The sequence below is a fragment of the Lepus europaeus genome, chromosome 15 (genome assembly GCF_033115175.1).
Source record: "Lepus europaeus isolate LE1 chromosome 15, mLepTim1.pri, whole genome shotgun sequence".
NCBI lineage: Eukaryota > Metazoa > Chordata > Mammalia > Lagomorpha > Leporidae > Lepus > Lepus europaeus.
Genome location: NC_084841.1, coordinates 92,071,283 through 92,085,481, shown reverse-complemented (window position 1 = coordinate 92,085,481; position 14,199 = coordinate 92,071,283). Strand labels below are relative to the sequence as shown.

The following is a 14,199-nucleotide window of genomic DNA, read 5'->3' as shown; positions in this document are numbered from 1 at the left end:
TCCCTCGCGCTAACCCAGGGTGCCCAAGGGCCTGTGCCCAGGACAGGGCGCACGCGGGGAGCCGGCCCTGCCCGGCTGTCCGCGAAAACCAGAGGCGTGCCAAGGCTGCCTACCGCGGAGAACGGTAGGGACCGGCTTAAAGACCCCGGAGAGACCCCTTACGGTGCTCCGGCGGCGGCGGAAGCCGGCAGGGACCCCGGGACCCGCGGGCACCGGGGGCCCCCTTCCTCCGCGTCCGCCCGCCGCCCGCAGCGCGCCGCGGCTCGGCCCTCCCCACCTCCTGCCCGGCGGGGCCTGCCCGGGCCGCCCCCACCCTTGCGGCCAGAGGGGATTCCGGCCAAGGGGGCCGCCCCGGCCTCGGCCCTCCCCCGCGCGCCGCACACCATAAAGCGCCGGGCGCCGCGGCCCGGCCCAGCCGCCAGCGCTCCGCTCTGCGCACGGCCGGACTCCCCGACGGCAGCGCCGCCCGCTGCGCCCCGGCCCCGCGCGCGCCCCGCCGCCTACAGCGTCCGCACCGCCCGGAGGGGTCCCGGCGCGCCGGCGCCCCGAGCCGAGATGCGCGCCCCGCGCGGAGCCGCCCTGCTGCCTCTGCACCTGGCCCTGCTGCACCTGGCCCTGCAGCCGTGGCCGGGGGCCGGCGCCCAGGCCGCCCCGCAGGGTAAGTCCGTGCGAGCCGGGGCGGCGCGCCGCGGCCTCGCCCAGCCCCTGCGGGCACTCGCGAGCCCTGAAATCCGAAGGTCCGGTGGGTGATGAGACCTTCCCTCAGTAATGAACTTGGGGGTGCTAACCGTATTGGGAGCCCATGCAAAGTTGCGGGGTTCACGTCGGAGCCCTTGAGCCGTGTGGCCGGCGTGGAGCGACGTCCGAGGTCTGTGGGGCGCGTCCCCTGTCCCCTCCGTCCTGCCCCGGGGCGGAGCGGTGCTGTCGGACATTCTGCCTGCTCCTGAGAAAAACAGGACAGAGATGGGCCTTTTTCTATGAAAAGGTAGAAATTCGATAAATAGTTGGAAAAGATCACCTGGATAAGCCTAGACAGAAACAGCTGAAAATAATCGGAAGGCACTCGGGGTAAGCAGCATTTTCTGTGAAGACCGAAAGGAGGGAAGAAGGGATTTAACCAGGAAGGGATCGCCGGGCTGGCCCTGGCAGTGCAGGGGTGGCCTGGGGGATTTATTACCGGCTGGGGGAAGCACACCTCGAGTAAGAGGGGAGCCCTTCGGCCCCGCGCACAGACTGCGGGGCTCCCCGGGCAGCAGGCCCCAGTGCACTCGGCGTTATACCAAATAACTCGCTTGGATTCCAACCTGGGCAATGCAGAGTGGTCTCTGGGGATTCTGTCCTGCTAGCTCCCAGCCTGGGTAGAACTGTTGGAGGTGCCCGAGTGTGTGGGGTGCCCCGTGCCCCGTGCTTCCGGGAAGGTGGGAGAGAACCCGGGTTAGCACGGTGGGCTGTCTGCCTGGGGCAGAGGTCACTGGGCGGGCATAGCGGCTGGTGTTGGAGAACGTCTCCAGGTCTGGACACATACCTTCGTGGCTTCCGCCTCTCCTTGCGTAGATCGGGGTGTTTTATGGGGACCGGAACCCAGGCAGGACAACTGAATTACCTGGCTGGCGTGCGTGGTCTGAAATCCGGTTCTGATAGATTCTTTCCCTGTCTTGCGGAGTCGGCAGTCTTGGCTCACCGGCACCACTGGCTGCTCGCCCTTCGCCTCTGCCTGTGTTGCTGGTCTTGAATTCCTCTGTGAGTGATTCACACGCCTCCTTGCCCGTGACAGCACTTCTCCTCCAGCACCGGAGGGTCGGGCTCAGAACCTGGCGCTTCCACTAAAATGTAATAACCTTAACAGAAAAAATGCTAGCGTCTCATTTCCTTTTCATAATTCTCCCTGCGCTCACTGCTAACCATCGCCAGCTTGTCTGCTGAGGGAGAGGCGGGTAGAGCCGACGAACCACACAGCCGTGTCGCCTGAGGTCACTGGTGGACTTTCACAGTTCACGCAAGCAGCAGGTGCACACACACACACACAGCCTACAGGTCTCCAATCCAGAGACTGTCTCCATTACTGTTCACATGTTATATCTTTCAAGTCTTGCTCTTTGCAGACATATAGTTCAAAGGGATCATGTTGTATGTGTAGTTTGATCGTCTTTTTAAATGGAATACGGCGTGAACACCTTGCCGCACCTGTAAGTGGGAGAAGTAAACACCTTGCTCATTGTCAGGGTAGGCTCTGTGCACCTGAAGAGGAGGTTAGTGGCCAGCACAGCTGAAGCGGATGCCAGGAACTCTGCAGCCTGCTAGCCCGCTAGCTACTCAGCTAATGAGGAACGGGGGAGGGACCTGCGTGCTAGGGGATAAACCACGCCGGCTGTGCTGGCCCACCCACACCCTGTCCTCCAAGCCCAGCCTTCTCTGCCCTCCCTCAGTCTGAGTCCATCCTTGGAGTGGGCGGGAGGCGCAGTTCTCACAGTAAGTACTTAGCTGCATTTCAGACAGTGTCCCGCTTCAGGGAGGGCCAAAGGTGATCAGCTGAAGTGTAACAGGGGGGCCTTTAAGTTGTTGGCAGTGTTTGGATGCGGTGAGGTTAGCACTGAGCCTGCAGGGCCGTGGTATGGCTGGCTCGGCGCTACACAGCCTTCACGCTCTTGTCACCCCCTTCCTTTCTGACGTCTGTTTTCCTAGTCCAATGTTAGGCCAAAAGAGATCCGTGTTTCCCACCTCCTCAAAACAATCAGCTCTGCACCTGGTTCCTTCTAAAATAGTAATTCTGGAGTTATCACTGATGGCAGAAAAAGCCTGGCCCTGAGTCGCTGACCATGTTGGTCGTTATCTTCTGAGGATAAATTCCCCTAAGTGGAATTCCTAGATGGAAAGGCAGATGTGTTTTGGGGCCTCTGGTACTGCTGTTTAAACTGCATTCAGAATGTTTATCCCAGTTCAAGTCATACGGGGCAGCATGTAAGATGTCCTGGACCCTCACCAACAGGGGATGCTCTCTGTTTGCCCAATTTGACAGCAAAGATGTTACTTTATTTTTAAAATTGATTTATGTGCAAGGCAGAGTGAGACACACACACACCCAGAGAGAGAGCGAGCAAGTGTGAGAGCGCAGTCTTCCATCCACTGGTTCACTCGCCAAGTGCCAGCAGGAGCCGGGACTGGGCCAGGCCGGAGCCAGGAGCTCCATCCTCGTCTCCCACATGAGTATCAGGAACCCAAGCACTGGGTCGTCTTCCACTGCCTTCCCAGACACACTGGCAGGTAGCAGGACAGGAAGTGGAGCAGCTGGATGTGAACTGGCACTTACCTGTCCCCCGTTTCTTAGCTGAGACTTGAACCAGCCCTCACCTGTCCCCCATTTCTTTAAGCCGCTCCTACTTTGCCTGGCGGGCATTTTCAGAGCCGTTCTTTGAGCCCAGTCCGATTTTCTTTGCCAATGTCATCTTTTCCTAAGGGCTGTCCCCAGCGTCCATGTCCAGCCATCTGGGGACCTGGCAGTGTGGAAAAACGATGGCAGGATTAGCTCCCACGACTTCGTAGACTTCGTCAAGAAAAGAGCAAGTGTGTCTTCCCAAAAGCTCAGTCTTGTGCTGACCACGTCTCCCATTCTCTGCAGTCTTTGACCTCCTGCCGCCCTCGGGCGAGAGGCTGAGCCCCGGGGTCCTGCAGCCACTGCTGGCCGACCCTGCCCTTCACGACCTCTACATCCTGTCCACCTTCAAGCTGCAGACCAAGAGCTCCGCCCCCATCTTCGGCCTCTACTCCACAGCCGACAGCAGCAGGTACTTTGAGTTCACCGTGATGGGACGCTTAAACAAAGGTAAGCGAGTGTGCAGAGGGCGTCTTTGCCAAAATCCCCCTTTCCTGCTGCAGGGTTCAGGGGTGCTTTTCCGTAAGGTGGTCTCCTGGTACAATCTCATTCTCAGCCGCTGCCGGCTGCAGGTTGCAATACCAAATTGTTCCTGGTGTACGTTTGCCTGTAGAGCCGTGCTCCTGCCTCTCTGAGCGTCCCTACGCGGCCGTTGCCTTGGTGAGCTCTGGCTGCTCTGACCAGCATGGCAGAGGGCAGCTTTGCTAACAGACAGTGGTCTCTCAGGGCTCTGCAGGCCGTGTCCACAGTGAGGGCCCGCCTGCTGCCTTTGCCTTGCACGTGTGCAGGGTGGAGAGAGCAAGCCGTCTCCTGTCTGCCTGGTTTGATGGACAGAATGTGCCTCCCCCAGGAGAGCAGAAAGAGCGGGTCTCTGGGCACCAACTTCTGCCAGCTCACACCGTCACCTGGCTGAGCCCCGTGCTAGTGGCCATTTGTCACAATGAGTTACAGTCAGCACGAGACATGACCTCGAGGCGAAAGGCCACCCCTTTTTCATTGCATCCCCTGGTGCCCAGGGACACACCTGTCGCTGTTTGTCAGGGAATGTGACAGCCGTGGGGCTGCTCGTGCGGTGAGTGAAAAGAAGAGCTGGTCCTCCCAGCGGGGTCACCTGCTCGTCCGGGTTTGCTCTACAGAGTCGACCACTGACCACCGTCTGCAGCACCTCAGGCTCCGCGAATCGAGCACTGGCTGCAGGCGTTGGGAGCTGAGAGGCGAGCCGTACCCTTTAAAGGGCCACAGAGCTCAAAGCAAGAGAAGTGGGGCTCTCACCATTGCGTAGGTCAGCCTCAAACATCCTGCCTCCTTCCTCCTACCCCGCCCCCTGGGCGGTGGTGAGGCCCTGCACAACCGGGGGAGCTGGGCACGTGGTCAGCTGGTGCCTCGGCACCTCCCAGCAGCCCAGTCATGGCGTGCGCTCTCCTTAGCCTTCCTCTGCAGCCCGGCAGCCTCGCTGAACTCTGCTCCCTGCGTGGGAGAGGCTCGTCTCTGCGCGGCCACCGCTTGGGGGAAGGTCCACTCCTAGTGTTCCGCCCTTGCTGCACCTCGCCCTGCGTCTCTAACCTGGCCAGGGTGTGAGCCCCTGCCGGGAATTCAGGAAGCAGCGCGACACGCTCAGCTTACTCTCCAGGGGCAAGAGAGACGCGAGAGGAGCGGCAGGTGGCTGGGCGCGGGTGGCGTGGGCACATTGCCTCTGCGGTCTCGCCAGGAACCCGGGTCAGCTGTGAATGCAGCTGCTGGGGGGCTCGGGAGAGGGTGAACCCCACCCCCACCCCACCCATACGAGAAGGTGAGGGCTGTCAGAGTGTGGGGAAGAAGGGACCTGGACCAACCCAGCCACAGGGAGTCTCAGAAAACAGTATTGGGAGAGGAGAGGTCTGACAAACATGGCGTGGAGGTTGCTTTCCTGGAGCCACGGGAAGAGCACAAAGATTGGCTATCCCTGGGAATTGGAAAGTTCTAGAAAGGGGCAGCAGCCCAGTGAGACAGAACCACTGAGAAAGTCGCTGGGTCTATGGGATCCAAGATGGCTGTGCCTCTCTGAGATGTACGGTGGTGTCCATCCTAGCCAGACCATACATGGACAGCACATTCCAGAATTACCTTCTTGGGCAGCCAGCCCCAGATGTCCATCAACTGGCCAAGGCTCAGCTGATCGCCACCTCTGCTGATCTTCATGGAAAACTAACAGAAACCCAGATGAGCCAGCTGTATCTCTGCTGACTGACAACACCTGAAATAGAATACTTCCTTCCTTTGGTTACTGTCCATGGGGGGTGGGGGGCGGAGCAGAGAGGACCTGGTCACCCGGGCCCCACCCAGGCTCCTCAAACTCAACGGTAGCTACCAACGATGGCACAGACTGAGGTTTCCACTGAGCTCTCTGCTTCCCCTCTCATCCTCTCACGCCATGCTACCCATGGGCACGAAGCATTATGTTCATTGCTGCTCACAAAATAGCGTTTGGGCTGAGCTAAACCCACCTGGTGTGCAGGTGCCCCAGCTCGGCCTTCAGGGCTTCCCCTGCGTGATCCCCACCCAGCTTTGCCCAGTGGTTCCCTTGTTCCGAGCCTCTGGGTGGCCCAAGCCTCCGCTGGGTGGACCAGCTCCCACTCGGTGGACCCACTGATGCTGACCATCCTGTCACCTGTGGCTCCTGCCCTCCGCTGGCATGTCCTGCGCTACCTTCTGATACCAGAATCCTACACGTCCAAGACCCCTCTCCAAATCCCAGGGATGTTTTCTTGGTCTGCCTCTGTGCTTCCTGGGGGAAGCACTAACCTTGGTTTGCTTTGTCCTTGAGTGACTGCTGGGTCATCTCTCCTGTCGACTGTGAGCTCCCTCGGGCAGGGGCTGTGTCCCCTGACTTAAGTGTCTCCCACAGCATCTGATGGGTTGTCTGGTACACGGACGTGGTCCATGAGCAGATAGAATGGGATAGATGGAGGCTGGGACAGGAGACGGGTTTGCTAACGAGGAGAGAAACAGTGGTAGGAGTCCTGGGATTACACAGAACCTGGCACACGGTAGGTGCTCAGTGTTAATGAACGTTGACAAACTTGGACGAGGATACAGGAGAATACAGGTGCCACTTCTGGTAGGAGTGATCTGCCAGATTGTGAACACAGTTGACACTGCCTTGATGGACACGTGGCAGAGAAAGCAGCCGAACGCGTGGATTTACGGCTGATGCCCTCCAGTGCCTGGCGTAGATCAAGCTTTCCGGGTCGTGTCCCGAGTTCAAGCCACAGCTAAGAGTCTCACCAGTTGTGTCCCCGGGAATCCATCTCTGAAGCTGTGCTAGCCCGAGCTGACCACGTCTGAGATGGACACTAGCTCCCTCACAGGTCCATCTCAAGAGCTGAGTTAGGTCAGGCACAGTAACTTCCCGGGGAGCATGGCGTTCAAAACTGGAAGGTTCTTAGGTCAGACCGATAGATGGTGCGCTGATGGGGAGACGTTGGACTGACAGGTGACAGACTGAGAGATGACAGACGGACAACGGCTGGAGCTCGTCTTGCCTCCTGGGCAGCTTCACCCTCAGAAAAGACGACAAGTGAAACTGCTCTTTGGTCTGAATTTGGTGTCACAAGAAGTGCTTGGCACTGTGGGAAACCCCAAGTCTTTTCTGGAATGGCTGTAGAGTTCAGCTCCTTAGCCTGAGCCAGGAGATGTCAGATGGATCACGGTAGTGACGCTGAGGCCTACAGGCTAACGAGGAGTGTGACTTAAGAGAGACGAGAGAGTTTAAAAATTAACAATCTGGGGGCCAGTGCTTGGCATAGCAGATGAGGCCACTGCCCGAGTCCCTGGTGTCCCATACGTGTGCTGATTCATGTCCTGGCTGCTCCCCTTCCTGCTAATGGCCTGGGAGAGCAGCAGAAGATGGCCCAAGTGCTTGGGCCCCTGCTACTCACATGGGAGACCTGGAAGGAGCTCCTGGCTTCAGCCTGGCCCAGCCTGGCTGTTGCAGCCACCTGGGGAATGAACCAGTGGATGGAAGGCCTCTCTGTCTCGACCCCTCTCTGTAACTATGTCTTTCAAATAAATAAAATAAATATTTTTTTAAAAAAAGAATGCACCAGGACTGCATGCCTGGTTTGGCCTCTGTTGCCTCTGTGGCAATGGTGGAGATGCCCTGGAGTGGACTCGGTTTCAAAGTGGTCGCATGCAGAGGACGGAAAGAATCTGCCAAGTGGACACAAAACTGAGGATGAGGACAGAAAACCGTAAACCCGACTGAGTCGGAGTGAGTGCGTCACACATAAGATAACAAAAGGGACGCTTTCTGTCCCGGCAGAGAACTAGAGAGGAGCGGCCCCTGCCTGGGGCGGGGGACGCAGGGCCCGCAGCCCAGGGAGCAGCCGGCTCTCTGGTTTCTCGCTCGCCGAGGGCAGCGTTCTTCCCAGCACCAAAGACAACCAGAACCTGAGCCCGACGAGGCGACAGCAGAGAAGCCCCTGACCTCCCGGGGGGGAGGGGGGGGGGTCGGTGGCCCAGGCCCGGTGCCTCCGGCTGAGAAGTTCTCTGAGTGAAGCGAGTGCCAGCGGGTTTAGAAATCGGGGAAAACACGGAGGTCTCGCGGATGCGCACATGTTTCCATTCTTACAAAGAAGGAGACGGTGGATTCTAAAAACCTCAGGCTAATAACCTCCTCCAGAGTTCTACGGTTATTTCTGTGTTTGAGGATTGCCTGGAAAAGAAATCAGGGGTTTTTTGAATGGGTTTATTAAGAATAAATCCCACCAAGCTGCTCTTTTTCCAGTCAAGTTTCTAAGCTGATAGATCAAAAAGATGCCGTGGTCGTCACGTATGTTACGCAGAGAAGAGCCTTAGAAGTCAGTCCTGACCTTTCTGAACACGAGAGCAGGGAGCCAATAGCGTTGCCCGCAGTGCGGGAGCCAGCAGGCTCAGGAGGCTCCGGGGTGGGCCTGGCGCCAGTTGCCGTGTCAGTGACAGAGTGAGGGCCGGATATCACCGTGTCTGCGGCTGACACAGAGCCGGGAGAGCTGGACGTTTGGTCGTCCTTGCTCATACATAGGGGGCCCTGCCATTGGCCCAAGAGGCTGCAATCAGCCACACGAAATGGGATGGAAATGAACTTAAATCCAGGATCGAGGCGTGCAAAGGGCGCGGCACACGCACAGGGCTTGGGAGATGTGAGATTCTCTGTATGTCTTGGATGCCCTCGGCCGCGGGCTGCGGGAGGGAGCGAACAGACCCTGTGAAGCGGCTGCTGCACACGGGCTCCCCCAGTCTGCATTTCATCCCCAGGCTCGTGGCCAGCTGAAGGGAGCCAATTGTCCCGCTGTGTCCTGGCTGTCACGCTGTGGCCAGTCCTGGACACGTTTCACGGGGCACGGTCACGGCAGAGTCTGCCTTCAGGAGAGTCACTGCGGTAGCACCTGTTTAGACCCAATTTTTATCACCTCCAACTCAGGAAGTGGAAGGGGGCTAGTGTTGTGGAACAGCAGGTTAAGCCACCAGCTGTGACGGCGGCATCCCATATGGGTGCCGGTTCAAGTCCTGGCCGCTCCACTTCCAATCCGGCTTCCTGATCATGTGTGTGGGAAGGAAGTGGAACATGGCCCAAGTGCTGGGGCTCCTGCCCCCACGTGGGAGACCTGGGTAGAGTTCCAAGCTCCTGGCTTCAGCCTGGCCCAGCCCCAGCTGTTGTAGGCATTTGGGGAATGAGCTAGCAGATGGAAGATTCTCTCTCTCTTTTTCTTCCAAAAAGATAAATAAATCTTAAGGTTATAAAAAAAAAAAAAAGCCCTGAAGACATACAGAGCCAGACATGAGAGATGGGAGACTCCCTCTGCCTGCAGCTGTGAGGAGCAGGACGAGGCCCCGCTGCTGGAAACGGCGGAAGCCGGTGTTGGCTCCGCGTTAGGAAAACCTCACGGGGCCGTCCAAGGCTGCACTGGGTTTCTCTGCAGAGTGACGAGGCCCCGCTTACTGGCAATGTGCTCGGAGGGGCTGTGCTGCTACCGGAGGGGTGTGTGAAGTGACGTATGTACCGGGTGACTTACAGTGCTCACGTCTGGGATTCTGCTGAGGCCAGAGCGGCCCAGGGGCACGTAAGAAATTGCTTTGCCCTGCTCTCCTGGACGCAACCCTGGGGCCCTGCACACACGCTCGGCTTTGTCACCCACCACGCAGTCGTGTGCTAGAGGAAGTCTCATTTCTCAGAACATAAAGGGCTCTGCAGATGTGTAGTGCAATTGCCGTGTTTCCTTCCGCTGGCTGGCTTTGCTGTGTGTGTGTGTGTGTGCGTGTATCCTGTAAACCTCATATTTGTTCACGCCACCATAACACAATTCTGCGACAGATTGCATTTACCCCAGGGAGGCGCCTCCCAGAGTCATTGGCAGCAAAGCTGTTGGGTGATTGACTTTTCACATGTATCTCCAAAGCACTGGGCTCACCAGGCCCTGGGCACAGGGTGTGACGATAACTCAGCAAAAGCAAACAGGAACATCCATCACTGGAGACGTTAATGGCGAGAAGGCGGTTTTTCAAGTGTGCAATTACGTGCAGAGCGGAGGGAAGGTTGACAGCGATGCCTTTCAGCCTGTATTGAAAAGCACCAAGGAGCAAAGCCGTTTGCCAAGCAAAGTAGAAAATTACAGGCCTCGCTGCTCCCCGTGCCTTCGCCCCAACTGGCACGAAAGCACCCCTTGCAACGTGGAGAGCTGGTGCGAGGCTTCATGACCCTGACGTGTCCCGTCGCGTCCAGTTCCTGATGCCCCACATCTGCTTTTCAGAAAGTGCCCTTGGAGAAGCTCTGCAAGGAGTGAGGCGGCAGTGCTGCACCCTGCCTCTGCCGGGCTCGCTGGTTCTTCCCCTGCCCGGCATCACCGAGACGGAACCGGATCCGCCCAGGCCCGCGTGGTTGCAGTGTCAGCCAGGCGCTGTGGGTGCGGACGGAACTTGTGGACGGTGCCGAAACTCAGGCTGCACATTGTCAAGTTCACCAAGGCTCATAGTTTAGAGAAGGATTTTTATGAATAAGCCAGGACGGAGTGTCCCCAGGCCTTACAAGATGATGTAATTGTCAGTGGCAAAAGTCAGAGTGGAAACAGCAATGCTGTATTTTGCGGACACTTTTTTATTCCACAAGTAGTTGTATTGGTGCACTTGGGCGCAATGGTGTATGGGAAAATTAGAGCTGGCAGCCTAGCGGGGAGTGAGGGTGGCAGCAAGGTTGGGGCCAGTCCTGGACTAGGGAGTTAGGATGTTCTGTAGGAGGCCCACTTTCCATCTGCCATGGTCGGCCCTCTGCACCAGCCCTGCCAGGGAACCAGGCCGTGTGTGCATGTGTGTGTGTGTGTGTGTGTGTGAGAGAGAGAGAGAGAGAGGCAGGTGAGCCTAGGAAAGGGAGGGAACCAGGTCTGTCCTCTGCCCCTCTCCGTGGTACTGCCCCCTGGAGGCGGTCAGGGGAACTTGCAGGGAACTGAGGACCCTGGGGTCACAGTGGGCAGCTGCTTGTGGCTGGTCTGACCGTGGGGATGTAGCCCCAGTGTCCTGAGCCCCCTCCTGTACGGCCGCCAGACTCATCTCAGCGCTGTGAGAGAAACCGAGGGTGAGGCTCGGGAGTCGGCACTAGAAAGAAAAAGAGAAAGCGTGGCACGCGCTGGCACGTGGACTTCCCAGGTCAGAGTGAAGGGTGGCCCGTGTCGAGCACTGGGGACTGACTGCCAGTGGGCCCCGTGGGGCGTGGCCTTCCCAGGACCCTGCCTTTAATTCCCTCTGGCTACTGTCACAGGATCCAGCAGCGCGCAGGCCTTGGGTGTTGCCTTGCACCAAGAAGCGAGGCAGAAGCCTAGGATCCCCTTAAGTGCGAGTGTGAGTGTGACGCTGGGCTTTGCTCCCTGGATTTAGACACTGAGCACCGCACTGTGAATTTTATTTTCTATAGGCAAAGCTTCACATGCATCATTTAAGTGTTTATTGGACGTCTGTGCTCATGGCATTGGACGTGCGTCTGTTCTGTGGGGTGTTCTCCGGTTTATAAGCTGAAACTCAGCTCTGCAGTTGGGAAAACAAAGCCTGGCCCACGTGCCCTGCCAAGGCCTAGCTGAAAGCAGGCCTCGTGCCTGGGAAAATAGGTTTCCCTTGAGTTTTACAGAACCTTGGTTTTCTGGAGCAGAGTCGAGAGTACGTGGTTCAAGCCGCTGTGTGTCCTCGTAAGTTCCCGATGCAGGGAGCAGAGGCAGCGGCTGTGATGGGAGCGAGGAGGCGCTGGGACCCCTGTGTGGCCGGGTTCCAGCTGGGGGGCCACATGGTGTCTTTGTTGGCCTGCACAGCCCCCGGCAGTCGCACAGCTGTGCTAAGTGTGCAGGTAGCGCGAGCTGTTAAAGTGGGCTCAGTTTCTCCTTGGTTACTAGAGATGCCTGCGGCCACGCGGCTGCTGTGGTAAATTCTAGACAGTTAGAACGGGATGGAAGGGTAAGGAGGCTGCCATAGCCGGGCTTAGACATGAAGGAGCTTCTCCTTGGAGGCACTTTGCCTTCGCCAGTTACTTTCTTCCTCTGTGTGCTGCGTGGATGTCAGTCGTGCCCGAGCTGTATTCCAGGAAACTCGGTACCACGCTGTGGTCCCGGAAAGTCTGTCTAGCCGTCAGTCTGCCTTGCCAGGCCTTTCCAGTGCCCTTCTCTAGTGAAACGTGGTGGCGGCCACATAGCCAGAGGTCTCCTGGCTGGCTCCTCCCAGCATCCGTCTACCCCACAGCACCTGCGGCCAACTGGCTCGTTCCGCACCATGCTTAAAGGGAAAGAACCTAGAGAGTGGAGAAAACCTTGAAATCTGTCCTGAAGGGCTCCGAGCGGCGGCTGCTTCCTTTGGCAGGATCACAATGTAAACAGGTATCCGTGTCAGCGGGTCAGCATTCACACAGCACACAAGAGTGAAACAGCAAGGTCTGAGTCCCTCGCCGCAGTGACAGAGCGACAGAAGACGGGCGCGCGTGTGTGATACGTTTCCTGTCCTCCTTTTGTATATGAGAAGAGATTTTTTTCTTGTTAGAAAAGTGGGTTTCTGAGTTGTAACCTTTTCTCCCCTCTTAAAATACCACGACTATCTTTCTGTGCTTTTAATATGCAACTATTCCATAGAATTCCATTTTATCATTATACTCTGAAACAGCCAGCCCTGCCCTTGTAGATGTACATGTGATGCCAACTGTGTATTATAATATTTCTGAAATTTTTTACTACCCATATATCTTGGAGCTTTCCCTCTTTCAAAATTCCCTTAATTTCAGGTCCTAGAGGTGGCCTTTCTGGGCCATTGGCTCACTGTGTGTCTAAGGCTCTGAGCCACATCGCTGTGGCCCCGTGTTCACCCCTCAGTCATCCAGAACCACGTGCCACCCTCTCCAACCTTGCTCCCATTCTGTTCTCGGTGCCGAGCTGGGTGCGGGAGCAACACCTGTACTTAGACCTGGGTGTGGTGTTGGAAGCCTTGCTAAGACCTTGGAAACAAAGCACTCTGGTCTTTGTAGCAAACCTCAGCCACTAAGCTCCGCTCACAGAGGGTCAGCCTCCAGGACCAGCTGTCCACTTAGGGCCTGATATATCTAGGACAGTAATGGAGCAAAAAGCAAGTGCTAAAAACTTGAATGTTTAAATTGTCTAAGTTTTTATTACGTGAGCTTAGAAAGATGTGTGAGTTGATGACCTGCAAAGAACAGCACTGAGCAGCCAGGCAGGGTGCTCCCTCTGGATCCTTCTGTGAACAGCCACATGTGTGTTTTTATTTATTTATTTTTTAAGGCATACAAATTTCATAAGTACAACTTTAGGAATATTGTTATTCTTCCCACCATACCAGCCCTCCCACCCACACTCACACCCCTCCTCTTCCTCCTCCTCCCTCTCGCCTTACGAGTCCCATTCTCCATTAAGATTCATTTCAATTAACTTTGTACACAGAAGACCAACTCTATATTAAGTAAAGATTTCAACAGTTTACACACACACACGTACATACACACACAAAAAAACAGAACTGGTTTTACAGCTAACTCTCAATACAACTCATTGAATACAGAGGTCCTGCATGGGGAGTTAGTACACTGTGACTCCTGTTGTTAATTTAACAATTCACACTCTCGTGTATGACGTCAATGATCACCTGAGGCTCGTGACATGCGCTGCCGAGGCTATGGGAGTCTTTTGAGTACACAAACTCTGTACTTTGATTTTGTATTTGAACAAGGCCATAAGCAAAGTGGAGGTTCGCTCCTCCCTTCAGAGAAAAGTATCTTTTTTTTTCTTTTCTTTTCTTTTTTTTTTTTTTTTTTTGACAGGCAGAGTTAGAGAGAGAGACAGAGAGAAAGGTCTTCCTTCTGTTGGTTCACCCCCCAAATGGCCACCACGGCGCGCTGCACCAATCCGAAGCCAGGATCCAGGTGCCCCCTCCTGGTCTCCCATGCAGGTGCAGGGGCCCAAACACTTGGGCCATCCTCCACTGCCTTCCCGGGCCACAGCAGAGAGCTGGACTGGAAGAGGAGCAACCGGGACAGAACCAGTGCCCCAACCGGGACTAGAACCCAGGGTGCTGGCACCGCAGGTGGAGGATTAGCCTAGTGAGCTGCGGCGCCGGCCAAGTACCTTCTTCTTTGATAGCCCCTCCTTTCCACCAGGGTCTCACTCACAGAGATCCTTCGTGTAGAATAATGTTTTCCACAGTGTCTTGGCTTTCCATGCCTGAAATGTTTTCATGGGCTTTTCAGCCAGACCAGGAAGACTTAAGGGCTGCTTCTGAGGTCAGAGTGTTACTTAAAGTGAACGGCATTCTGTGAGTCTGCTGTGTGGACTGCTTCC

The 14,199-nt window shown here is 56.5% G+C and overlaps 1 protein-coding gene across 1 annotated transcript in view; it reads left to right on the top strand.

Moving 5' to 3' along the window:
- The first annotated feature begins 555 nt into the window (after window positions 1-555).
- Window positions 556-14,199, top strand: part of THBS4 (thrombospondin 4) — a 45,150-nt gene continuing 31,506 nt past the window's right edge. The window contains exons 1-2 of the mRNA XM_062212020.1: window positions 556-658; window positions 3,617-3,820. Coding sequence (XP_062068004.1) covers window positions 556-658; window positions 3,617-3,820 — 307 coding nt within the window. The remainder of the gene's footprint in view (window positions 659-3,616; window positions 3,821-14,199) is intronic.